This window comes from Oryctolagus cuniculus, chromosome 14, assembly GCF_964237555.1.
Source record: "Oryctolagus cuniculus chromosome 14, mOryCun1.1, whole genome shotgun sequence".
Taxonomy (NCBI): Eukaryota; Metazoa; Chordata; class Mammalia; order Lagomorpha; family Leporidae; genus Oryctolagus; species Oryctolagus cuniculus.
Window position 1 is genome coordinate 18,285,202 of NC_091445.1, and position 27,361 is coordinate 18,312,562.

At 45.2% G+C, this 27,361-nt stretch overlaps 1 protein-coding gene across 5 annotated transcripts in view; it reads right to left on the minus strand.

The window, feature by feature from the left end:
- The window catches only part of SPATA9 (spermatogenesis associated 9), a 69,375-nt gene that overhangs the window by 26,960 nt on the left and 15,054 nt on the right, over window positions 1–27,361 (minus strand). Inside the window, exons 1-2 of one of the 5 annotated variants that reach the window (XM_051854012.2) lie at window positions 6,499–6,637; window positions 6,200–6,288 (exon numbers count right to left, since the gene is read on the minus strand). The exons of 1 other annotated variant lie outside the window; for it this stretch is intronic. In XM_051854012.2, the coding sequence (XP_051709972.1) occupies window positions 6,200–6,288; window positions 6,499–6,508 (99 nt within the window). In that variant the 5' untranslated portion in view covers window positions 6,509–6,637. Of the gene's footprint in view, window positions 1–6,199; window positions 6,289–6,447; window positions 6,647–27,361 lie in introns of those variants that run through there. 3 more of the 5 variants (XM_051854010.2, XM_051854011.2, XM_051854014.2) reach the window with 3 other exon arrangements.

Here is a 27,361-nt window from a genome sequence, read left to right on the forward strand (position 1 = left end):
TAGTTAAGAAAGGGCCCCCTCTCTTCTAACTGGCTTCCCTGCTCCCACCCTCGCCTCTTTTCATTCTGTTCAATAAAACCTAAGCCAGAGAGACCCAACTGACTTGCATCCGATCAACTCTCGCTCTTGCTCAATTGCACCTGCTTCTGCTCAGTGGCTTCCTGTGGCCCTCCTGCTCTAAGCCAAAGTATCCACAATGCCCTACAGGGCATCCCATCTTTTCCCTCTGGCCTCACCCATCTTTTTCTCTCCCTTTTTCTCCCCACAATCTGTTTAACTCCTTAGATATGTGCCCACCTCAGGGACTTTGCACTTGCCATGCCATTTGATTCCGCCAATACACTCAAGCTTTCCCCCTTGCTTCCTTCAAATCTTAATTCAAGAACTACTTGGTCTCAAAAGCCTTCTTGGTCATCCTACTTAAAACCAACAACCATTCTCCCAGTTCCCACGTCCCTACTTCATATCCCTTGTCTACTGTATTTTTTCTTCACACAGACTTACTACAGGGTTTATTTTCTCTGTCCATTGTTGTCCTATTTGACAAGAATGCAGATTTATAATGGCCATGTTTTAAGTTCACATGGCTAATTTTCCCCCATTGTCTAGGGCTGGCACATAGTATGTAGTTTATGAATATTTGCCAAAACAAATAAAAAAAGTAATCAGGAAATAGAACAAATTAGTATTGAAAAATCAGAGAAACACACCATACATTACATCAGAAACCAGCCAGGAAGTTTTTAGTGCACACCATACTATGTAAACTTTCACAATGATGACAATTCTGTACAAGAGACAATTCACCAAAGATAAAAATACAATGGAATATAGAATATTCTAGTTACAGTCTTAATCTAATTATATTTCAAAATTCCAACTGTATTAGAAGTACTCTCAAATACCGCTAGTGCATTCTCAGCAGTTTTTGTCCATATTTTTGCATACAAAATTCAGAAAAGTACATTTACAGATGTAACATTCAAATTTTTTGACATGGATTCTGTATGATCTGTCCATAATTTCCAGTTTAGTAATGCAGCATATAGTCAAATGCAAAATAGAAAAACAAAACAAAACAAAACAAACCCCAATCACCTTTCATAGTTAAAAACACAAAGATAAACATGATTTCCACAAAGGTGACTTTCAGATTCCAGTTGAGGATCACCCAAATTAAACATTTTTAGTTCCCTAACGGTAGTACACTTTTCTTTGTTCAAATGTAAAAGCCTACTATTTTTAAAGTCCTCATATGGAAATCATTTGAAATTTGCAAATGTAAGCCTTAAAAAAAAATCACTCTTCACTAAGGAAATGGATACTGAGGGTACTGGGGTCTGGGCTGGTTGGGGCGGAGCAGTGGAGAAGCTGGGACCTCAGAGGCCACCGTCTCCACCCAAGATTCTAAAATTAGCTTTCCCAGCCCCGGCAAGAACAGTTCATTCAAAACCTTCATCCATGAAGAATTACTTAATCACCATTATTCTGGGTCTGTTCCTCTATAAAAATTCCACCATCGCTCCCACCAAATCTTTCTGCTCCAGGCTATCATGAAGGTCTTTTCTGAAATAATTAAGTCGGGGTGGGGGAGGGGCAACTTCAATCCTAATCACAAAATGTAGAGATTTAAAATATAATCTGTTCCTTTTGGAATGCTCAATCTACAGAAATGTTTTAAAACATTCAGCACTTACAGTTTGGTCTCTAAAAAAAAAGAAAACTACCTAGTTAATGACCAAGTATTAGCAACGTTTTCTGGATAATTTGTTTTTGAAGAGCAAATGACCTCAAATGCATTATAATATCCCTGAGCTACTCAGATTTCTTGCCAATCTCAGCAACACATTCTTCAAAATAAATGGTGGAAAAAGAACAATGTAAGTGTTCTGAAAATGAGAAACAAAATAGCCTTAATTATCTTTATGTTCCTCTCCGAGTGGTGTGCAGCTCTCAGAAATCAATGGCCTCAGTGAAGTTGGAAATATGAACTAGAGTTTCCCGGGTATCAGACAGTCCATCTAGTTCACCAGAAACCCAAGAGACAATGAGCTATTCAGAGGGGGAAGGGAATTGTGAAGACAGTTGCAACTTCTCTGATTCAATAAAAGCCAGGTTTTCCTAACCTTGACAATGGCGGGAGAATTGCAACTTGGAAGGGGCAGCAGGACTTCCCAGGCCTGTCTCTGGCTTCCTAGGCTCTGCCTTGAGGCTTTTGCTGTCATTCCTGCCACCACAGTGCTGCCTGAACCAGGTGACATCCTATATCCGGTGTGGCCACTTGTCCGTCTCTTCGCTTACTGCTCCAGAACACAGCCAAGACAAGTCCCCAGTGTCCCAAGAGCCCATATACCAAGGCCAGGGGCATGCAAAGCAAGATAAACAATGAGACCCCAGGTCTAAGACATGGACTTAGCAAGAAAGGGCTACTTCCCCCTGCCACTCTCGGCTCAGCCTTTGAGTTCTGGTTTTCTCTCTGTGATGAATGGCACTGGGCATGTCTGCTTTCTCAGGGTTATTATCTTCTCTTTCGTGCCACACTAGTGTTCATGTCTCATCAACTGCAGTAGAGTCTATCGCCCCTCACAACAAACAAGGAATTCATTTGCACAATGGCCACACAGCAGTCAGTCCCCAGCTGTAAGAGCAGAGACTGCCGGCTGGAGTCTCCCGGGAGTCAGCTTCGCAAGTCTCAGAATTCTGCCATGGCTAAGAAAGCTCAGCAGCTCCTCAAAGTTACAACTCACACGTGATTCAGTGATAAACAAGAATGGCTATCAGGGCTGGTGTTGTGGTGCAGCAGGTAAAGCTACGCCCATCCCAAACAGGTGACCTGGCTGCTCCACTTCCCATCCAGCTCCCTGCTAGTGCTACTGGGAAAAGCAGCGGACGATGGCCAAGTGGTCAGGCCCCTGCCACCCACGTGGGAGACCCTGATGAGGTTCCTGGTTCCTGGCTGTTGCAGACATTTAGGGAGTGAAACAGCAGATGGAAGATCTTTCTCTGTCTCACTCTCTTTCTCTGTAACTCTTGCAAATAAATAAATAATCTTAAAAAAAAGCCTATCAGTTCATTCATTTTTAGAAATGTATGGGTTTAATAATTTGAATCATTTAAATATACAGCAAACAGATACTTTCAATGTAAAAAAAAAAGTTATTTTTGAAAATAAGAACTTGGGGGGCCGGCACTGTGGTACAGTGGGTTAATGCGCTGGCCTGAAGACCTGGAATCCCATATGGGCGCCAGTTTGAGACCTGGCTGCTCCTCTTCCGATTCAGCTCTCTGCTATGGCCTGGAAAAGCAGTAGAAGATGGTCCAAGTCCTTGGGCCCCTGCACCCACGTGGGAGACCTGGAAGAAGCTCCTGGCTCCTAGCTTCAGATCAGTGCGGCTCTGGCCGTTGTGGCCAATTGGTGAGTGAACCACCAGATGGAAGACCTCTCTCTCTCTCTCTCTCTCTCTCTCTCTCTCTCTTTCTCTCTGACTCTCCTCTCTCTCTCTCTGACTTTCAAGTAAATAAATAAATCTTTTAAAAAATGAAAGAAAATAAGAATTTGAAGAGCCAGCAAGCATTGCTGGTGAACGAGCAGCAATTAGCCAGGAGCTGGAATCAGCAGTGAGCTGGGATCGGACCCCAGGTACCCAGCAGTGGATGCAGGCTTCCTAAGCAGCATCTTTGTTTTACTTTATTTACTTAAGGTAAACAACTTTCACGTATTTCATATATATCAATTTAGGAACCTAGTGATACTTCCCACCCCACCCTCCCTCCTGCCCATGTCCAAGCAGTATCTTTACTGCTGTGCCAAACAGTCACACCCCTCCACGGTAAGCAATAAAATTTCCCCTTAGTTTCCCTCTGCACTAGAGTTATTGGCTTCCCTTTTACAATATACACTCATGACTCCTAAATATGCATCTTCATCCCAGACTTCTCTTGAACTTCCAGCCTTCATATTCAGTGTACAACTCAACGCCAGGGCTCAGACTGCTGTGGCACAGTCCCCAAACTGTGACCCAGTTAGATTCGTCATCTCCAAACCTGCTCTTCCTCATAGAGGCCGGCATCCCAGTTAATAGGATCACTACTCTGCTAGCCACCCAAGTCATCCAGAGTCTCCCCAGTCCCACACATCCCACTCTTTTCACACTGTCAGTTTCAAACTTCTCAATAGCTCTTGCATCCAACCCACTCTGTCCACTTCCAGTGTCAATGTCCTTGCTTTTGTCTGTCATTTGCAGCAGACACTGATTAAGCATTTCTCTGTTACCTGGGACTGGGGAGAGGGGACACAGTGATGAGTAATGTGAGGTGTAACCGAGACAGAGAAGCCAACAAGTCTGCCTTCTTGGAACGTCTGCCTCCAGTCAGCCTTCCTCACCAGTTGTGCCAACTGAATGCCATTTCTATGCTCAACTCTCTCATGACTCACATCTGGATGACAAGACAAAGTCCAGTCTTTCTTACATGGAGTAAGAAACCTTGCATATTCAGACTCCCTGTTGTGTCTCCTAACTTTTTTTTTTTTTTTTTTTTTTTTTTTTTTTTTTTTTTTTTTTTTTTACAGAGTTAGACAGTGAGAGAGAGAGACAGAGAGAAAGGTTTTCCTTCTGTTGGTTCATCCCGCGAAGTGGCTGCCACAGCTGGCACTACACCAATCCGAAGCCAGGAGCCAAGTGCTTCCTCCTGGTCTCCCATGCGAGTGCAGGGCCCAAAGACTTGGGCCATCCTCCACTGCCTTCCCGGGCCACAGCAGAGAGTTGGACTGGAAGAGGAGCAACCGGGACAGAATCCGGCACCCTGACCGGGACTAGAACCCAGAGTGCCAGTGCCACAGGCAGAGGATTAGCCTAGAGAGCTGCGGCGCTGGCCGTCTCCTAACTTTGTATGTCCTGGCTTAGCCTTTCCATCCTACGTACATTTATTTGCATTTACTTGGCATTCTGGAAGCACGCCATGCTGTTTCATGCTTTTTTAGCCTAACTCACACTGCTTCCCCTGGAGTAGTCATCCCTGCCCTTAACTCTTTACCCTTTTGTTGACCTTGGAAGCCCCCGTTAGTCCTCTGGGATCCAGTCTATGCCTCCTTCCTCCGGGGGCCTTCTCTCTCCCTGCCTGGGCAGAGTGTTCACCCAGCTAAGCTGGATGTGGCTCTAGGACTTCCCACATTGGAACACAATCATTTGTTGGCAACTCTGCCTCAGTTACACCACACCTTGCTCATCACTGTGTCCCCTGTACCCAGCCCCAGGTAGCAGTGAGGTGACTAAGCAGTGTCTGTTGGCTGAGTGTCCGGACAAATGGTTAAAGGCTACAGGTAGTTGTTTCCAAACCTTTTTGGAACAGAGATTTTAAAAACTACAGTACAGTAAACTTTGTTTAAATTGATACAGTCATTTCTCTCCACATTAAAGCACACTCCCATATGGCAATTACATTTCCATTATTATAATTTATCTGTTAAGTTTTTGCACTGATTCAACTGCCTTAGATTTTAGATTATTTTTCTGATTTTACATTAAGCAAATCTTAAGTAAACCTCACTTCATTTGTGCCTCTCAGAGACTTCCTGATCTCTAATAACACACTGATCGTCTTCAGCGTTCATCTGTCCACGAGGGCACTTCAGAAAGTTGGGGAAAATGTGCATCACCTTTTGATTCCATTATTCCACCACGTACTTTTGGAAGTAATCTCATATCTCACTTCCTGGTGCACAATCTCTATTTGTCCATTGACCTCTGCCATGGAAGGAGATTTGAAATTTCTGTTCCCCTAAGCTGCAAGCACTGATCTCAAAATCAACCATTAAATAACCGGTATGATTCTAAGGATACAATATCCTTCTTGTATGCCTTTTAAAAGTTATGAAATCTGGGCTCGGCGCCATGGCGCAGTAGGTTATATGGGCGCCAGTTCTAGTCCTGGCTGTTCCTCTTCCAACCCAGCTCTCTGCTGTGGTCTGGGATAGCAGTAGAAGATGGCCCAAGTGCTTGGACCCCTGCACCTGCACGGGAGACCTGGAGGAAGCTCCTGGCTCCTGGCTTTAGATCAGCACAGCTCCGGCCGTAGCGGCCATTTAGGGAGTGAACCAACAGAAGGAAGACCTTTCTGTTTCTCCTTCTCACTGTCTGTAACTCTACCTCTCAAATAAATAAAAAAATAAAATTTTTAAAAAGTTATGAAATCACGGTACCTGATTAGACTGTGACATTCTTAGGATGGTAGGGAAATCATCCTTAAACTCATCTGCGAGGTCCATGATTACTTTCTGGATCCCCTCCACTAACACAAAAAGAAGTTAGAAAACAACAACAGCAACAACTTTAAAGACATCCTCTAAGGGATTAAAGGGGACATGGAACAGTGGGTCCAGATCCTAGGTGACTAGGAAAGCAGGCAGACCCCGGGGGACGTGATCCCCCGTTGTTCCCATACCCATACCCCCTTTACAACAAGACTGTGTATACTTCTTCCAGAAAAGTTCTTCAACACCTGCCCACATATCCACCCAACAGGCTTGATTGGCATGATCGTGGGTTCCCAGTACTCAGCGAGCGAGCAGGGCTGGGCAGTGCCGGTCCCACTCTGCTGTCAGTGCCGCCAGGAGAGCAGGCAGGTACGGAATCCAAAGCTCACACTGGAACTCTTTGTTAGTGCACAATGGGCTTCTGAGAACTGGTGATAGAGTCTCCGGAAATCCCACTGGAATGAGGGCAGGAAGAATGCTGGAGGTATAAGGAGAGGAACGAAGGGACTGGAAAATGAGCCACGCTCAGGAGTTTTGCAGAAGAAATGGATTTTTTTGCCCCCAAATTCTGCAGTGATGCCGTGATTAACGGATCGGCTGAGAACAAAGAGCCCCTTGAAAAAGAGTTGGCGAGTGCTTTAAAAGAAATGCTTCACACACAGCACCAAGTGGAAAGGGGACACGAGCGGTGCTTTCAGAAACATTTCCAGGCAGGTCCTTTTTACTTTGCCTAAATGAGGACCGCTAGGTCAGGCCCTGGCAAAACTGACAAGTCTCTGATGGGTCTTCTTTACAATCTGAACTGTTTTCCTTCCTCTTTGGCCTTCCTAGTTAAACAATCTCCCACTTCAAATGATCCTGTTGTCCCCTGATGGGCCCTGGGAGGAACCTGATAGCATGTAGACTTGGTGGGCTGCCTGGTTATATTTTAGTGCACAGGAGTCAAGAGTTAATCAACGAAAATCCTGTTCTGATTAAGGTGACTGCATTCCCCCCATCAGAGCGCCGGGGTCTCATGCTGGCTGGGGGTCCTGACTCCAGCTTCCTGCTTCTGTCCATCATGATCCTAATGCTTAGATTAAGTATGCCCTTAACATTGGACAAGTGCAACCCAGTGCCAGAAAGAACATCTGTCAGGAGGCCAATGCTGTGGCATGGTAGACTAAGCCTCCACCTGCAGCACCAGCATCCCATACAGGTGCCGGTTCAAGTCCTGGCTGTTCCACTTCTGATCCAGCTCCTTGCTAATGGCCTAGCAAAGCAGTGGAAAATGGCTTGAGTGCTTGGGCCCCTGCACCCACATCAGAGATCCAGAAGAAGTTCCTGGCTCCAGGCTTTGGCCTGGCCCAGCCCTGGCCATTGTGGCCATCTGGGGAGTAAACCAGCAAATGGAAGACCTCTCTCTGTGTCTCTCCCTCTTTCTGTCTGTAACTCCGCCTCTCAAATAAATAAATCTTTAAAGAAAAATCGGTCAGGAAATGATGAACACACACATACACACACACACACACACACACACACAGGGTGTCTGTAAGGCTTTGAAACACTTTATCCTGATCCTATCAGGGAGGCTGTGGTGATGGTTCAAGTAATTAGGTCCCTGCCCTGTGGCACAGCAGGTTAAAGCCCTGGCCTGAAGCGCTGGCATCCCATATGGGCGCCGGTTCTAGTCCTGGCTGCTCCACTTTCTTTCTTTTTTTTTTTTTTTATTAATTTTTTTTTTTTTTGACAGGCAGAGTGGACAGTGAGAGAGAGAGAGACAGAGAGAAAGGTCTTCCTTTGCCGTTGGTTCACCCTCCAATGGCCACCGCGGCCAGCGCGATGCGGCCGGCGCACCGCGCTGATCCGATGGCAGGAGCCAGGAGCCAGGTGCTTTTCCTGGTCTCCCATGGGGTGCAGGGCCCAAGCACCTGGGCCATCCTCCACTGCACTCCCGGGCCACAGCAGAGGGCTGGCCTGGAAGAGGGGCAACCGGGACAGAATCCGGCGCCCCGACCGGGACTAGAACCCGGTGTGCCGGCGCCGCTAGGCGGAGGATTAGCCTAGTGAGCCGCGGCGCCGGCCCTGGCTGCTCCACTTTCGATCTAGCTCTCTGCTATGGCCTGGGAAAGCAGTAGAAGATGGCCCAAGCCCTTGAGCCCCTGCACTCATGTGGGAGACCTGGAGGAAGCTCCTGGCTCCTGGCTTTGGATCGGTGCATCTCCGGCCATTGCGGCCATCTGGGGAGTGAACCAGCAGATGGGAGACCTCTCTCTCTGTCTCTACCTCTCTCTGTAACTCTCTTTCAAATAAATAAAATAAATCTTTAAAAAAAAAAAAAAAAGGTCCCTGCCACCCACACATGGAGATCTGGATTGAGTTCCCAGTCCCCAGCTTTGGCTTGGCCCAGCCTCAGTCATCGTGGGCATTTGGAAGTGACAGTGGATGGAACTCTCTCTCTGTCTCTATCATCTATCTCCATCTCTCTCTCTCTCTTAAATAAACAAAATTTAAAACTAAAAGAAAAATGTTTTTCATGCTAATATTTGCCACACTTAAAGCAAAACTGCTTCAGTCTGTGTGCTTAAAAAATCCTTTTGACTCTTCCATAATGACCCTCTCCATGATAGGCAATTATTAAAACAAACAAACAAACAGGAGGTGATAGAGTAAGAAAATTCCACTCTGCCACACTTTTTGTTTATTTTATATTTGTGATCCAATCCAATAACATTTTGGTTTCTACTGAGTTATATTTCATGCCTCTATCCTTATACAGCTTTTATTGTTTCAGATAATAAAGTTAGACAAAAATAGCAATTGCTACCAATATGAAGGGTACTTCAAAAAGCTCCTGGAAAATACAATTAAAGGTATGAGTTTGTTTTGTGTAAATTTTTTGTTGACAATTCATGGAAAATGAATATTATGAAAAACTATGCATGAATTTAAAAATCAATTTTGCACCAAAATAAATTTTTAATTCCTTTTTTTCATGAACATTTTGAAGTACTCTTGCATACTAATATTACCAGTATCACTTGTCACCCTTCAAATAAATGGAAAAATCCTCAACAATATTTTTATAAAGATAAGGAATGTGAATTTGTATAAAGACAGTGAATTCTGGAAATAATTCAAAGTTCAAATGATTGGTGAATCAAGACAATGGAAGATATTCTGTTCATTGTGCTTGGAAATGTACATATCAATGTGTGATAAGTGTACATCCAGGACGTGTCTGTGTATAGGTCACATATGACAAAAATGGCATTTCATAGTGACATAAAAATATTTTAATCAACAGTAGTAAAGCAACTGGATATTTAGATGGATGAAAATACTCACCTGACGCCGGCGCCGTGGCTCACTAGGCTAATCCTCCACCTTGCGGCGCCGGCACACCGGGTTCTAGTCCCGGTCAGGGCGCCGGATTCTGTCCCGGTTGCTCCTCTTCCAGGCCAGCCCTCTGCTGTGGCCAGGGAGTGCAGTGGAGGATGGCCCAGGTGCTTGGGCCCTGCACCCCATGGGAGACCAGGAGAAGCACCTGGTTCCTGCCATCAGATCAGCGCGGTACGCCCGCTGCAGCGTGCTGGCTGCGGCAGCCATTGGAGGGTGAACCAACGGCAAAGGAAGACCTTTCTCTCTGTCTCTCTCTCACTGTCCACTCTGCCTGTCCAAAAAAAAAAAAAAAACCTATTAAAAATGAAATACAGGATGCTTGACAATTGTAAAATAATTATCATTTTTTAAAAAAGATTTATTTATTTGAGAGGCAGAACTACAGAGAGAGGGAGAGAGACAGAAGTTTTCCATCTGTTGGTTCAAGAAACTAGAGTTAGGAATTGGAGCTGGAAATTGAACTCAGTTACTGGTGTGGGATGTAGGCATAATAACAGGTGTCTATATCGCTAGCCTAAATGCCCACCCTGGTTTTTCTTCTTTAATAATGAAAGTTCTCTATTTCTTTTACTTTATCCCATAGGGTTTCTTTTCTTTCTTTCTCTTTTTTTTTTTTTTTTTTTTTTTTTTTTTTTTTGGACAGGCAGAATGGACAGTGAGAGAGAGAGACAGAGAGAAAGGTCTTCCTTTTTGCCATTGGTTCACCCTCCAATGGCTGTCGCGGCCGGCGCACCACGCTGATCCGATGGCAGGAGCCAGGTACTTATCCTGGTCTCCCATGGGGTGCAGGGCCCAAGCACTTGGGCCATCTTCCACTGCACTCCCGGGCCACAGCAGAGAGCTGGCCTGGAAGAGGGGCAACCGGGACAGAATCTGGCGCCCCGACCGGGACTAGAACCTGGTGTGCCGGTGCCGCAGGCGGAGGATTAGCCTAGTGAGCCGCGGTGCCGGCTATCCCATAGGGTTTCTAAAGACAACTCTTTCTCAGAGCTTCCTTTGATTTCTTTTTGCTCCAAGGCTTGTCTTTTTTTAAAATATATTTTATTTTATTTAATGAACATAAATTTCCAAAGTACAGCTTATGGATTACAATAGCTCCCCCCCCCCCATAACTTCCCTGCCACCCACAACACTCCCCTCTCCCACTCCCTCTCCCCTTCCATTCACATCAAGATTAATTTTCAATTATCTTTATATACAGAAGATCAATTTAGCATATATTAAGTAAAGATTTCAACAGTTTGCACCCACACAGAAACACAAAGTGTAAAATACTATTTGAGTACTAGTTATAGCATTAAACACCTAAGAGTAATTGTGTATTAATTACAGAGTTCAACCAATAGTTTTAAGTAGAACATAAAAAATACTAAAAGGGTAAAGTATTATTTTTTTCTTTTTCTTTCTTTTTTGTTTGTTATATAGTTATTTTTTTATTTAATAAATGTGAATTTACAAAGTGCAACTTTTGTATTGTTGTGGCTTCCCCCTCCACCTCCCTCCCTCCCGTGGCCCTCCCCTCTCCCACTTCCTCTCTCATCCCGCCCTTCATCGAGTTTCATTTTCAATTACCTTCATATACTGAAGATCAACTTAGTATATACTAAGCAAGGATTTCAACAGGCTGCACTCACACAACCGCACAAGGTATAGGGTATTGTTCGACTAGTAGTGTTGTTTTTAAGTTTCATAGTAGAACACATTAAGGACAGAGATCCTACATGGGGAGCATGTACCCAGTGACTCCCGTTGTTGATTTAACAATTGGTACTCTTATTTATGACGTCAGCAATCACCCGAGACTCTTGCTATGAGCTGTCTAGGCTATGGAAGCCCCTTGAGTTCACCGACTCTGAACTTGTTTAATCAAGGCCATATCACAGTGGAGGTTCCTTCCTCCCTTCAGAGAAAGGCGCCTCCCTCCAAGGCTTATCTTAATTATATTTCATAATTCCCCAAAACTAATATTTGTGTACTTTAAAGTCTATTTAATTGGTGTTTACGTCAAAGAATTTGGCCTATAAAATTTCTACTTTCCTGAGTGTAGGGTTTCTTTGTGGCCAACTACATCAACAATGTTTCATCAACATCCTAAGTCATACAAAGGATAGTATGTCCTCTCATCAAAAAATGAAAAAAACAAAAAAAGTATAGGCTGAGTATATCAATTGTGCTACCCAGTTCTTATATAGCACATTAATTTTTGCCTAATAGACCTAGTACTGAAAAAAAGAAAAGCAAAAATTTTCCATAAATTTTTTTTGCCAAGTTTTTCCTGCACTGTGCATTGTTTTCACGTGTACAGAGCACTAGCAGTGACACAGAGCCCAGGAATTCTCATTCACTGCATGAGCATGAAAACTGGCACAGCTAATCTGAAAAACAATTAGTACCATCAAGTACATCTGAAGATCCGCTGGCTAGGAACACCAATTTCGATCCTAGAACTGTCCCCACTGGTACCAGGAGACACAGAGCGGAATGTTCACTGCTGCACTAATTACAACAACAGGAAGTTGTAAGCAATCCAAATACCCACCAACTGTGGATTCATAAATAAATTATAACCTCCCCATCATGATTACAATTCAGCAATGAAGCTAAATGAAGTGTAACTATGTGCAACATCATGAAAACCCCACAGAAAAATAATGCTGAATCGTTTTGAGTGAGGAAAAGCAAAATACCAGGGGGAAGCAGAGCAAGCTAGCATTTATATAAAATTCCAAAGCATGACAATAATATTTTAGGAGTATACGTGCACATAGTAAAAGTATAAAGAAACCACAAGAGAATAATAAACCTAAGATTCAGGACACTGTACTTTCCCCAAGGAAGGGATGCAGAGATGGCATTGGCCAATGGCACATTGAGGATTTGAAGGAAGCAGTCATGTTTTTTATCTAACACTCAGTATGTGCACATGTATCATTGTGCTATACTTTTATGCCTTATAATAATTTATAAACATATGTATCTACTCAATATTTAATAACAGAAACTACATGAAGCAGCCCCAGGAACAAACTGTTACACTGAAATCCTTCTTTCTTTTTTTCAAATCTCATTTATCAAATTTGCAGCCATCACCATGCAGAAGGTTTCTGAGCATCTAAGTCCCCCGATACAGTCCTTCCCCTTGGAAACAAGCTGTCTGTAAATGAAGAATGTCAAGAAAAGCAAATAAACGCTTCGTAAAGATATTGAAGCATTCTTGGTCTGTATTTTGTTTTGGCCTTTCATTACAAGTCTTGGATTTTTCTACGTAGGCTGAAACCTCTGCAGAGCATGACCAGAAATGTACTTTGTATTTCACGCGCTCACTTAGGGTCACAGAGTGTATAACTTAATTACTCAGCTGCTTAAGCAAGTTCCCCTGGTCAAACCAATAATGCCCAGACACAATGAGGAAGAAAATGGGTTCTTTCGGGTAGCTTGACATGGCTGTTTCAAACACTAAAAATTAAAATGCCAAAAGACGCATCCCACCCTTCAATGCCAGCACTGACAGCAAATGGAGGACATGTGTTTAGAGCTGAGACAAAGCATTCGTCTCTATGTGGGGATGTGTGTGCACTTGCCGTGAGGCTACGCTCCTCTGCACTCAGTAGCACAAAATCCTCTGAAATACTTCTAAGCATCACGTGGAGCCGAGGCAATGAGAGACAAACATAAAAACTCCCTGCCTTCTGCCTTGCTAGGGCAGGTGGTTCCGAAATCACTGGAAATGAATTGAAGCTTTTTTTTGAATTTGCAATTCAACATGAAAATTTTACCAACTCGAGACCCCATCAGCCTGGAGACAGCACTGCAGGAACCGATGGAGCCAATGAAATAGTAATGAAACCACATCACTGAAGGCTGACAATCGAGCATTTAATGTGCTGAGTGTTCCTGCAATTTTTAAATGAAGTATTCCGAGATATGTGATGAATAAGCGGTATAGCCTATTCTTAGAAGTCTTGACACCACATCCACTGTACATGAACATACGCAAAGTCCATTGTATTTCTATACATGTTTCTGTAAAATTTTATTTGTAAAGATTGGAATTATAGAGAGGCAGAGACACACAGAGAGAAAGAGAGTGAGAGAGAGAGAGGTCTTCCATCCACTGGTTCCCTCTCCAGATGGTCACAATGACTAGAGCTGCGCTGATCCGAAGCCAGGAGCCAGGAGTCTCTTCTGGGTCTCCTATGCAGGTGCAGGGGCCCAAGGACTTGAGCCATCTTCTGCTGCTTTTGCAGGCCATAGCAGAGAGCTGGACTGGAAGTGGAACAGCCAGGACTCGAACCGGTGCCCATATGGGATGTCGGCACTGCAGGTGGCAGATTTACCAGCTATGCTATAGTGCTGGACCCAACATTTCTGTATTTTATATATATTTTTTGACAGGCAGAGTGGACAGTGCGAGAGAGAGAGAGAGAGAGAGAAAGGTCTTCCTTTTTCCTATGGTTTACCCCCCAAGTGGCCGTTGCAGCCGGTGCGCTGTGGCCAGCGCACTGCGCTGATCCAAAGCCAGGAGCCAGGTGCTTCTCCTGGTCTCCCATGTGGGTGCAGGGCCCAAAGAACTGGGCCATCCTCCACTGCACTCCCGGGCCACAGCAGAGAGCTGGCCTGGAAGAGGAGCAACCGGGACAGAATCCGGCGCCCTGACCGGGACTAGAACCCGGTGTGCCGGCGCCGCAAGGCGGAGGATTAGCCTAGTGAGCCGTGGCGCCAGCCACATTTCTGTATTTTATAATGCTGTTGGAACTGTTGGAAATACTTGGGGAGAATGAAATGCTTGGGGAGAAAGAGTGGATAGGAATGAATAATGATGAAAATAAGACACATATGATCAGCTCTTGAGTAAGGCCCTGTATCTTACCCCGTGGAAGGCTAGGATTTGTATTTAAGAACAATAGTTCTCAAAGATTTTGTTCTCAAACGCCTGTTTATACCCTTGCATATTACTGAGAATTGCAAACAGCATTTGTTTTGGTGAGTCATGTTTACTGATAATCGCTTCATAGCATTTAACACTTGGAGGGTTAGGATGTGGCAGGCAGCCTGCTGGATGGCCCCTGACAGTCACACCTCCTGGGATCCATGCCCTTTGTAATCTCTGTCCCTTCAGTGGGAGTTGTACTTACTGACTCCCTCCAAAAATCAACAGGCAGCAGGAGCAGGCGCCTGGCTTAATGGCTGAGATGCCAGCACACGTGTCCCACATCCCAATACCAGGTGTGGATTCCCAGCTCCAACTCCTAACTCCAGTTGCCTGCTAATGCACCCTGGGAGGCAGCAGGTGATAGCTCAAGTTCTTGGCTCCCTAACACCCACCTGGGAGACCTGGATGAAGTTCCAGGCTCCTGGCTTTGGCCTGGCCCAACCCAGACTGTCAGGGGCATTTGGTGAGTGAACCTGAACCAGCACAACCTGTGTGTCTCTGCCTGTCAAATAAATAAAAGATATTTTAAGAGAATACAACAGAAATGATGGGATGTCACTTCTGAGATTAAATTTTCAACAGTCTCTCTCTCTCCCCCTGAGGGAAGCCAGCTGTCATGTTCGGAGCTGCTATATGGAGAGACCCACATGGCAAGGAACCAATGTCTCTGACCAATAGCAGTGAGGAGCTGAGCCTGCTGAGAGCCACACGAGACAGCCTGCAGGCAGGCCCTCACTCAACCAAGCCTTCAGGGGCCAGAGCCCCATGGACACCTGATTGCAGCCTGGGAGGGACCCTGCATCACAGCAGCCACTGAGCTGCACCTGGATTCCTGACCCCACCAATGAAAAGGGAATGTTTACTCTGTTAAGCTGCTAAATGTGGGGGTGATTTGTCACATAGCAACAGAACACTAATATATATATATATTTTTTTTTGACAGGCAGAGTGGATAGTGAGAGAGAGAGACGAGAGAAAGGTCTTCCCTTTGCCGCTGGTTCACCCCTCCAATGGCCACCACGGCCGGTGCGCTGCTGCCAGCGCACCGCGCTGATCCGAAGGCAGGAGCCAGGTGCTTCTCCTGGTCTCCCATGGGGTGCAGGGCCCAAGGACTTGGGCCATCCTCCACTGCCTTCCCGGGCCACAGCAGAGGGCTGGCCTGGAAGAGGGGCAACCTGGACAGAATCCGGTGCCCCGACCAGGACTAGAACCCAGTGTGCCAGCGCCGCAAGGTGGAGGATTAGCCTATTGAGCCGCGGTGCCGGCCAGAACACTAACATATTAAAAATCACAATAACCTTTTCTATGAAAATAACTATATTCTCCAAAATGAAAACTGTAGTGAGCACCGTGGGATTGTTTTTATATTTGCAAATCTCTTCAATACCTAGTTTCACAAAAGACATTTGGTTTCTTGTACCTGCTTCTAAATTTAATCTGTTTCAGTGTGCTATTTTGGTGGAAATACAAAAATAAAATCCTACCTTGAAGAGACACATAGTTTTAAAGGAAGGAGTGCTGTAATGGTCCTTCTGGCTCAACGTGGATCTTCTTCTCTGACCCTGTTTCTGCAGTCAACATGTGATAGTTTCTTAAAAGTTGGCTTTAGGGGCTGGCGCTGTGGTATAGTGGGTAAAGCAGCCACCTGCATTGTTGGCATCCCATGTGCGTGCCAGTTTGGATCCCGGCTGCTCCACTTCTGATCCAGCTCTCTGCTATGGCTTGGGAAAGCAGTAGAAGATGGCCCAAGTTCTTGGCCCGTGTGCAGGGTGGGAAGAAGAAGCTCCTGGCTCCTGGCTTCAGATCGGTGCAGCTCTGGCTGTTGTGGCCATCTGGGGAGTGAACCAGCAGATGGAGGACCTCTCTCTTTCTCTCCTCTCTCTCTCCTCTCTCTCTCTCTCTCTCTCTCTCTCTGCCTCTGCCTCTCTGTAACTCTGCCTTTCAAATGAATAAATAAATATTTTTTTAAAAAGTTGGCTATAATATGGAAGCCATGTCAGCAAACATTTCATACTCTATTGGATTAAAGTTTAATTAAAGTTTATTGGTCTACCCTGCACTTTGAATTGCTCTTCCTACATGATTTTGTAACATTTTGCTTTGATTACTTGGATAATATTGGCTTTCTGAGTTATGCAGATCTTTCATTGACAATACAACTCTCCTGAAAACAAAATAAAATTAAAAAACCTTTGGGGATGGGCACTTGACCTAACCCTTAAGATCTCAATTACGAGGTCATATCTCATCTTGAAGTGCCTGAGTTTTCTTCCCAGCTCCAGATCCCAATTCCAGCTTCCTGCCAATGCAGCCCCGGAGAAGCAGTGGCAGTAAGCCAAGCAGTGGGGTCCCTGCCACCCATGTAGGAGACCAGGATTGAGTTCCCAACTTCTGGCTTCAGGCAAGGCCCAGCCTTGGCCAATGCAGGCATTTGGGGTAGTGAATCAGTGGATGAAAGATCTGTGTCTGTCTCTACCTCTCACTCTACTGTTTTGCCTTTCAATGAAATAAAAATAGGTAAATAAACATAAAAAAATAAACAGAAATGCAGTAGGAGTTTCCAGCAGGGTAACATGGGACAGTCACCTTGGGCTCCTTGCCACCCCCATGGGCACCAAGGCCAGTCACAATGCTGTAGCTAAGGAAGAGCTCGGTTCATCTGTCCCTTTCTCCACCCCTCTCACAGCTTTGGGAAGCTCCAAAGCAGCCAATCAGAAGAAGAGCAGCAGCTGAGCAAAGCACCCTCCCTCCTCCACTGAGCACTCCCAGGCCTGGATGGAAGATTCTCTCTCTCTCTCTCTCTCTCTCTCTCTCACCCTGCCTTTAAATAAATAAATGAATCACTTTTAAATTTATTCAAGAGAAAGAGAGTGACAGAGACAGACAGATGGACAGAGTTCCTAACATCAGCTCATTTCCCAAATGCCCACAATGGCCCAAGACTGGGCCAGGCTGAAGGTGTGAGCTGGGAATTCAAGCCAGGTCTGCTGTGTGGATGGGAGGGGTCCACGCACTTGAGCCATCACCTGCTGCCTCCCAGGGTGTGCATTAGCAGGAAGCTGGAGTCAGGAGCAGGAGCTGAGTACTAAATCCAGTTGCTCCAATTTGGGACACAGACATCTCAACCAGCGTTTTTATTGTTTATTTTAATTTGATTTTCTATCTATCTGAAAGGCAGGAGGAAGACAGAGAAAGAGATCCCCAATTGCTGGTTCATTCTCAAATGCCCAGGTTGAAGCCAGGAGCATGGAACTCAATCCAGGTTCCCATGTGGGTGGCAAAGATGCAACTACTTGAGCCATAACTCGCTGCCTCCCAGGATGCACAGTAGCAGGGAGCTGGAATGAGGAGCAGAGACAGGTCTCAGACCCTGACACTCCGGTGTGGGATGCAGGCATTCCAGAGGGTGTCTTAGCCGCTAAGCCAAGCTTCTGTCCCAGTTTAACTTTTAAAAGCTTGGTTAGATGGGAAAATGGTAGAAACAGGAGAAATATAGAAATTGGCAGAGGGAACTACAGTTTTAATAATCTGGGATTACTTTGAAACTTACTGTATATGGGTGAAATGGTCTGTTTCCCCATGCAATTATTGTTTATAGCCATAGTCCCAGTAGAGTCTTTTTGTATTTTACTTCTTAAATTTCTTGTTTGGTGAAGCATTGAGTCTTTTTTACTATAATGTAAATTTAAAAGATGCTATCTAAAAAACAAGGAAGGAAGGGAGGGAGGGAGGGAGGAAGGAAGGGAGGGAGGAAGGAAAGAAGGAAGAAAAAAAAAGAGAAAGAAAAGAAGGGGAGGTGGGAATATCATTATATTAGAATTGTATCTATGAGCGGCTGGTGCTATGGCACAGTGGGTTAAAGCCCCGGTCTGCAGCATCAGCATCCCACATGGGCATTGGGTCAAGTCCTGGCTGCTCTACTTCTGATCCAGCTCTCTGCTATGGCCTAGGAAAGAAGTAGAAGATGGCCCAAGTCCTTGGGCCCCTGCACCCATGTGGGAGACCAGGAAGAAGCTCCTGGCTCCTGGCTTTGGATTAGTCCAGCTCTGGCTGTTGCAGACATCTGGGGAGTAAACCAGTGGATGGAAGACCTCTCTCTCTCTCTCTCTCTCTCTCTCTTTCTCTCTCTGCCTCTGCCTCCACCTCTCGGTAACTCTGCCTTTCAAATAAATAAATAAATTTTTAAAAAAATTGTATCTATGAACTATATACAATCTGTTAAAACTAATTAAAATTAAAATTTAAAAATTTTAAAAATGAATGATCAGAAAAGATAAAAAAAAGAAGTTGGCAGGGTGAGCAGATTGGGGGAGTGGGAGCAGCAGCAAGAAGTACTAGTTTTGTTTTGTTATGCTTTGACATTTTAAAAATGTATTTGAAAGGCAGAAAGATACACAGAGAGACAGACTGAGACAGAGATCTTCCACTCACTGGTTCACCTCCCAAATGTACACAATATCCAGGGGTGGGCCAAGCTGAAGCCAGGAGCCAGCAACTTCATCCTGGTCTCCCACATGCATGGCGGGGACCCAAGTATTTGAGCTACTACTGCCTCCCATGCTGCCCATTAGCAGAAAGCTAGAAACAGAGCAAGACTCAAACCTAGGCACTTTGATTGGGGACATGAGCATTCCAATTGGCGTCTTAATCACTACACCAAGAGCCAGCACTGTGGCATAGTAGGCTAAGCCTAATATGGGTGTAGGTTTGTGTCCAAGCTGCTCCTCTTCCGATCTAGCTCTCTGCAGTGGCCTGGGATAGCAGTGGAAGATGGCCCAAGTGCTTGGGCCTCTGCACCCACTTGGGAGACCAGGAAGAAGCTCCTGGCTCCTGGCTATGGATTGACGAAGTTGCGGCCAATTGGGGACTGAACCAGTGGGTGGAAGACCCCACCCCCCCCACCCCGCTTCTCCTCTGTAACTCTTTCAAACAAAAAAATAAATCTAAAAAAAAAAAAAAGACTTGGGGTTTGAATGGAACACCTGGGCTGATTCTAGTCCCGGTTGGGGCGCCAGATTCTGTCCCGGTTGCTCATCTTCCAGTCCAGCTCTCTGCTGTGGTCCGGGAGTGCAGTGGAGGATGGCCCAAATGCTTGGGCCCTGCACCCGCATGGGAGACCAGGAGGAAGCACCTGGCTCCTGGCTTCAGATCGGCGCAGTGCTGGCCGTAGCAGCCATTTGAGGGGTGAACCAACGAAGGAAGACCTTTCTCTCTGTCTGTCTCTCTCACTGTCTAACTCTGCCTGTCAAAAAAAAAAATAATAATAATAACACCCTTCACCCAGGATCCCCCTGTGACATCTCACACAACTCCAGCATAACATCAAAACCAGGAACGTGGCCCTGTGTGACCAGTGACTTTATCCAGATCTTAGCAGCTTTCCACTCACTTGCCTGCGTGCATGTATGTGTACTATATGTATTACATAGATTCCTGAAATCCTTCATTTGTTAAAATATTTGCTTTTCCCTCACTTGCGTTGCTTATATGATATGAAGAATTGACACCACTGATCAGAAGTGGAACAGCTGGGTTTCAAACCGGTGCCCATATGGGAAGCCAGCACTGCAGGCAGCAGCTTTATCCACTATGCCACAGCACCAGCCCCACCACAGGAATTTTTGAAATGGGATGGGGGTGGCATTGTAGCACAGCAGGTTAAGCCACTGCTTGGGATGTCTGTGTCCCATATCAGCATGCTCTAACTCCTGGCTACTCCGCTTCAGATTCGGCTCCCTCCTAATGTGCTGGGAGGGAGCAAATGATGGTGCAATTACCTGAGTTCCTGCCACTCACATGGGAGACCCAGATGGAGTTCCTGGCTCCTGACTTCCACCAGTCCACAGCTTCAGCCTGGCCCAGGTGTTGCGGCCATTTGGGGAGTGAACCAGTGGGTAGAAGATTCTCTCTCTCTCTCAGGTAAATAAATCTTTAAAAATACTGCCTTTAAAAAAATAAATAAAAAGAAACTATTTTGTGTGGTTTACCGACACTCCCCAATGTTCAAGCAGCCAACTACAGCCAAGTCATAAAGATTTTTAAATGTTTAATTACAGGAACTGATAAACATCTTGCATTATTGACGAGTTAAGCTGTGTTCTTCTAAGACCTCTCACTAGTCACTTGCTGTTCCCAAAGCTGCTTGTCAGTCCAGCGTTTCCACAGTGCTTCATAACCCTGAAATCCTACAGCTCTATATTTCCATTTCTTATGTCCCTTGGTCTTTGATGCAAAGCGAAACATCTGGCAGCTGCATTTGTTCCCTAGAGTCAGGGTCAGCCTCTTACCTTATCAGGCCCCAGGGAGGGGGTCAATGGGGCACAGCCCACCCCTGTCTTGCAAGATATGGAACACAGCTTCCAAAGGACACGGCTTTCTCAAAAAGACTCGCATACTCAGGTCAGTAGAGAATAAACTAATGAGGACTTGTTCTAACACAAATAGCTCCCAGGCTGTGAATGAAGGCATGTTTACCCCACCGTCTTTAACAACTTAAGGGAAACATCATGACCCATTTCTATCCTGGCAGCATGGGCCACATTAGCATTGAGTTTCACTCCTACTCAGTTGGGTCCAAATTAGTGAAACTTTGATCTGGGTTAGCCAAGGAGGAAGCATTTCTGCCTGGGAAGAAACCAGTGTTGGGCCGATGGCCAAGAAAATTATTTGTAAACTGGATCCCCCACCCTGCAAAGGCCTGTCGTTCATTTCCTGAAAACAGTAAAAGCTTTTGCACTTGGAGAAAATATTCGAAGAACCCTGAAAGTGAGACCAGTGACAGAGTAAATATTTGCAGGCAGAGAAAACACCGGTTGGGGAAAGTTTCCATGAGACGTAGACTTTGGACAACAGTTATGGTAGAAAGCTTGATGGGCTTCATTTGTTTGACATGTTGACAGTGACACACAGCAATAGCAAAGCTGGATTTCTAATCCAGGAATGTTCTAGAAAAACAAGAGCAGACTAAAGCACTCCATGATGCTGCATTCGCTGAACTGAAGTTAATGGAGTATGCGTAGCTACTTAAAGGGCTGGCCAGGAGCCTGCTCCCCTGTAAGCTGTACTGGCAGTTCCAGTCCCCGAGATCAAGATTGTCCCAGGGGAAAACTAAAGAGCACTTAGTCCTTGCCTTCTCTCCATGGGGTACAAAACATTAAACAATAAAACTCAGAGGTACAAAGAAAACTGTGGAAAAACCAACACAGACCTCTATTTTCATGTTACCTCCACATTGCTGGTAGAGTCTCAGCCTGCTCTGGGCTCTAGAAGCAGCTTGCTCTCATGTTTAAGGAAACACACCTGCAGGTGGGTGCCGTGGTGCAGTGGGTTAGACCACTACGCTGGATGCCTACGTCTCATGTCTGAGTGCTGGTTCAAGCCCTGGCTACTCCACTTCTGATCCAGCTTCCTGCTAATGCGCACCTTGGAAGGCAGCCAATGATGACTCAAGCCTCAGCCATTCACACAGGACAACTGAAGGGAGTTCCAGGCTCCTGCATGGGCCAGCTTGGGTGTTGCAGGCATTTGGGGAGTGAACCGCTGGATGGAAAATCTCTCTTTCTCCTTCCTTCCTCCCTCTCTCTTTCAAGTACATGAAAATAACTATTAAAACAAATAGAAGTCTTTAAAAAAAGTTAAAAATGAAGAAACACCCTCATTGGAAAGACCCATCAAGGGTATACACATGGAGACCACTGGCTAGAATCCCACAAGCCACCAACTCTGGCATGGAGGCTGGACCTCCCCACTGCACACAAACTCCAGGGATTAGGTGACTCCCTTATCCCCAGCTGCTGAGGGGCAGAAGTGAGAGAAGAACCAAGGCTGTCTGACTCAAAAAGGTCCTCCTCTTCGGCATGCTACACTACTTCTAGAAATCGCTCCTGGAGTAGAGCCTCTATCAATAGCATTTGTTATTCCATCTGTGTCTTTCCTGTAAAGCACCATTGGCATTAAATCTGATATATTATTCATTCAATTAAATCAAACTGCATGTTTGGATATTACTTTCTATTCTTTTGGTACAGGAAAGTTAAACTTAAGTATAAATAGGGGAAATAGCATTTGCATCACATTTAGCAGAGGTCTAAACCCTTGCTTCATGTGAAATTCATAAATAAACACATAAATATGCCAAACTGGGGAGTGTAGCAAAAACATACCCAGGCAATCCCAAAGGATTCCTTCATTTATTGAAAACAGATCTTTCCTGGATGTCCATCTAGCCTGCACTGTGCTATGTTAAGGACAGAATGAGAGATAAGAAAAGGACAGAATGAAGTAATCAATGACTTCATGCCATGCTGTTACAGAATTTAGCCTAATTTCACTTTGTAAAAATATATGTGCCTACAGACATAAAAATATCTGAAGCACAAATATCAAGTCATAGGTGGTTGGACTGGTTTATTTGAAATTTATCAAGTAATGAACATGTATTTCTTTTGTCATGAAACTTTAAAAAAAAACCTAAAAACTTATAGCCTGAAATTATTCAATGTCTCATTTATTGTCTAGATTTTGTGATAATAAAAACACACTTCCCTTATCCAAAGGAAGACAGATTTCAATACAAGTGGATTTCTTCCTTCCTCTTGTACCACTGCAATGCCACTTCCTATTTCCTATCCACAAACGCTGATGACCGACACGCACGTGGAGAGAGACACATGGACACGAGAGGGTCTCCTGCACAGCAGACGTATGTGCACACATATGGAAACACACACAGTCTTACAGGCTCACTAGAACTTAGGCTTCAGTGAGAGCCTGCCCGAGACCTGACGGCTGCACATGGAAATGGCTTTCATTTGGCAAAGTAGCCAAGGTGCTGCTTGGCAAATTCGCATCCCATAGTGGTGTGCCAGATCCTCTGCCTCCAGTTTCCTGCTTCCCTGGGAGGCAGCCCGCTGAAGTACGTGGGTCCCTGGCACCCATGCGGGCGATCTGGATGGCACTGCAAATTCTTGGCTTCTCTTTTGGCCGAGCCCTGGCTGTTCAAGCAGTTGGAGAGTGAACTAGAGGATAGAAGATTTTTCTCTCTTTCAAATAAAATGAAAACAAAAACTCAACAGTGGGCAAGAACTCAGTTTTTAAAATAAGAAAAAGTAAATTTCTCCAGTTCGTTGTCCACACGCAGCCCTTGACTGCCATGTTTTTTATAGTGAAATGTACACATTCTTCTAGCAGGAAAACAACTTTCTGACTGACCTTTCCTGGAACAGGCGACAGACACGTGACCACAGCAGCTGCCGGTCTGAGGAGATGGCAAAGAGCTTTGTTCAGTCCATACGGACTGATATAGACTAGTTGATAGGCAGGAGTGATTTTTTTACTTAATTTAAAAACATTATTTTAAAGGTCAAGTATAGACTGCAACCAGTTGTTTAAAGGAAGCAGCTTTTTTTTTTTAAAAAAAAAGATTTATTTATTTTTATTTGAAAGTCAGAGTTACACAAAGAGAGAAGAGGGAGAGAGAGAGAGAGAGAGAGAGAGAGGTCTTCCATCTGCTGGTTCACTCCCCAGTTGGCCACAATGGCCAGAGCTGTGCCAATCTGAAGCCAGAAGCCAGGAGCTTCCTCTGGGTCTCCTATATGGGTGATCCAAGGACTCGGGCCATCTTCTACTGCTTTCCTAGGCCATAGCAGAGAGTTGGATGGGAAGTGCAGCAGCCAGGTCTTCAACTGGTGCCCAAATGGGATGTGGGTGCTCAGGCCAGGGTGTTAACCTGCTGCGCCACAGCACTGGCCCCATAGCTTTATCTTAAATATGGATACTAGTAATTTAATTGTCCAGTAGATATAAAAGGCAACTCCCACAATTGTTCCATGTAAATAATATTTTTGGTCCATTTGTACTACTATAAGAAAATACCTAAAATGAGTCAATTATGAAGAAATTTATTTCCCACAGTTCTGGAAGTTGGGAAGTTCAAGGCCAAGACACCACATTTGGTGGCTGGTGAGGGCCCAGCATCTAATTCCAAGAGGGCACCCTTGTTGCTGCACTCTTCAGAGGGAGGCAGAGAAAGAGGAGCCCTCACCTGGCAGAAGGGACCCAAGGTCAAAGGAGGATGCCCTTGAACCTCAAGCCCTTTTATAAGGGCATCAAGTCCGTTTATGAGGGCAGAGTTCTGTGACTGAATCAGGTCCCGGAGATCACAGCCCTTAATGCTGCTGTGTTGGAGATTCATCTCTGGGGGGGACACCAGCGCTCAACACAGCTGTACAATTAAACACTTCACTCACGAGAGCCAACACGGCCACACTAGTGACTGTCAGTGACTACTCTGAAGGATGACTTAACAGTTTAGAGTCAAGGCCGAATTCTCTGATGCTCAGCCTTACAGTGTTACACCTGTGTATATAGCTAAGCTATTACGATTTTTCTTTAAAGGTCCATTGAAAGTTAACTGGTAATAATGCTGATGAAGTGCATTTCTATGATGTAACTTCTTTTAAATAGGTTTATTTTGGCTCACTTTTTTTTTTTAAGATTTATTTATTTATTTGAAAGGCAGATTTATAGAGAGGCAGAGGCAGAGAGAAAGAGAGAGAGAGGTCTTCCATCCACTGGTTCACTCCCTAGATGGTCACAATGACTGGAGCTGGGCCGATCCTAAGCCAGGAGCCCGGAACTTCATCAGGGTCTCCCACACAGGTGCAGGGGCCCAAGCACTTGGACCATCCTGTACTGCTTCCCCAGGCCATAGCAGAGAGCTGGATCAGAAGTGGAGCAGCCAAGACTCACCCTGGCGCCTATATAGGATACCGGCACTGCAGGCAGCAGCTTTACCCGCTACACCACAGCGCCCACCCCTCCACAATGTAACTTCTTAAAAAGAAAGTGAACTGAAAGTTTGTGGCGGACCTTCTTGAAACCCAGCTCTAGACACTGACTTGAATGATTATAGGCTAGATTGAATTTCTGTGCAATCTAAATTACTCAGTGTTTTTACTTCAATGTTAGAAGCCATTTCATCTGAATGATTTTTTAAAGCTGAGAAGGAATACAGAAACCTGAACTGAACCTTAAACCATTAAGAGCTGGTCAAAACCTGTCTCAAGAACACTCTGTTTCTAGTGTTTGCCCATGATTTTTATTCAAATATAAATAGTTTATGATTTCTATTACTCAGAAACCTCCACAGATTTTCTTTTGTGCTACTCCAAAGGGATTAGCCTATCTCTTGACTTCTACTTCTGCAAGGAAAGGATACAGGGAGGGAGAAAAGGAGGAAGGGCGACATATTCCCTACTATGTTCAGGGGCTCAGAGAATCCGGAAACACATCCTTGGACCTCTTCCCATCTCCAGCAAAGAAGAAAACGGGAAAAGGAAAGAAGAGAAAAGGAAAGGAAAGCCATGCCCACGCTTTTTTCGAGGTTTATCAATGACAGGTCCTCTGGAGACCCATTTAATGGAATGGTGCTATGAAGTCTTCCAGAATAAAGGCTCGGTACCTTCCTGGAGGACCTACCCAGCAGCTAATGTCATCAGAAAGGGAAATTAATTTGTTTCTTGTTCATCCCTCGTATCATTTAAATAAACTCTTAAATTCTATTTTTTTTTCAGTAACTGGAAAGAGGAACATTTCCCTGCTTTGCAGCCTTACCTACAGAAACTCTGAGGACATCACTCAAACTTTCAGTGGTATTTTTAATTACACATGCACATGCCGCACACACACAAATCTTGTATGTAAAGAATATAGACTTTTTGCTTAGTGTGGGGAGCAACTGGGAGCAACTCGGACTAGACTAAGTTACTGGAATTAAGACTTATTCTATGCATCTGCTTTCCCACAATATGGCGCTGGGAGAGGAGGAAACAGCTTCTACTCAGCTGCCTCCAGTTCAACCAATAAACAGCAGGACCTGCTCCTGATTGGAGCAGAGCAGCGTACTCGGCGTGTGGGTAGCAGAGTTGGGATTGGCGGAGGAGGACTATAAAGGAGGAGAGAGACAACATGCACCAGGAACATCTATCTGAAGGAACACCTGAGCAGCCCCCGAGAGAGCCGGCCGGCGGTGTGCCGCTCCCCTGCGGAAGTGGGGAAAGTGGCAGGGGGAACCGCCCCTCCACGGAGGTGGAGGGACGGTAGCCAACCCAGGAAGAACCAGCAGCAAACCCGGGGAGGGCCGAGCAGACGAAAGAACAACGCAGGGTCTTGTGTCGTTCCTCCATGAAGAGGGGGAGCGACACTTAGTATTTCTGCTTCACAGTTACAGATCACTGAGAGCAGGAACAAGTCTTATCAAGATTTTTTGATAACGCAACAATGTAGGTTTGGTCTTGCCTTTGGTTGGTAGGATGGCTAATGGTATGTGTCAGTTTGGTTGGGTCATGGTGCCCATATATTTGATTAAACACTAACCTGGATGTTTCTGTGGGGGCATTTTTAGATGAGACTGTCACATAAATCAGTGATCAGTGGATTTTGAATAAAAAAAATTACCCTTCATGACATGGGGTTGGGTGGGGGGGGGCTCGCACAATACGTTGAAGGCCTTAAAGACTGAATTCCCCCTAAGCAAGAAGCAATTCAGCCAGCAGATAACCTTTGCACTCCAGCCATGACTCTTCCCTCCATCTCCACCCTCCCAGTCTATCCTGCACATTTGGGATTGCTTGAGTCTCTACTATCATCTGAGCCAACTCCTTAAAACAGCTTTCTCTCTGTGCACGCGCACATTTGTGGTTGGTTCTGTTTCTCTGGAGAACCCTGACTAATACAGTTGGGACAGCCCAGCTGGCCTCGGTGACTCAGCAGGGGGGGATCCAGGCAGGGGAAAG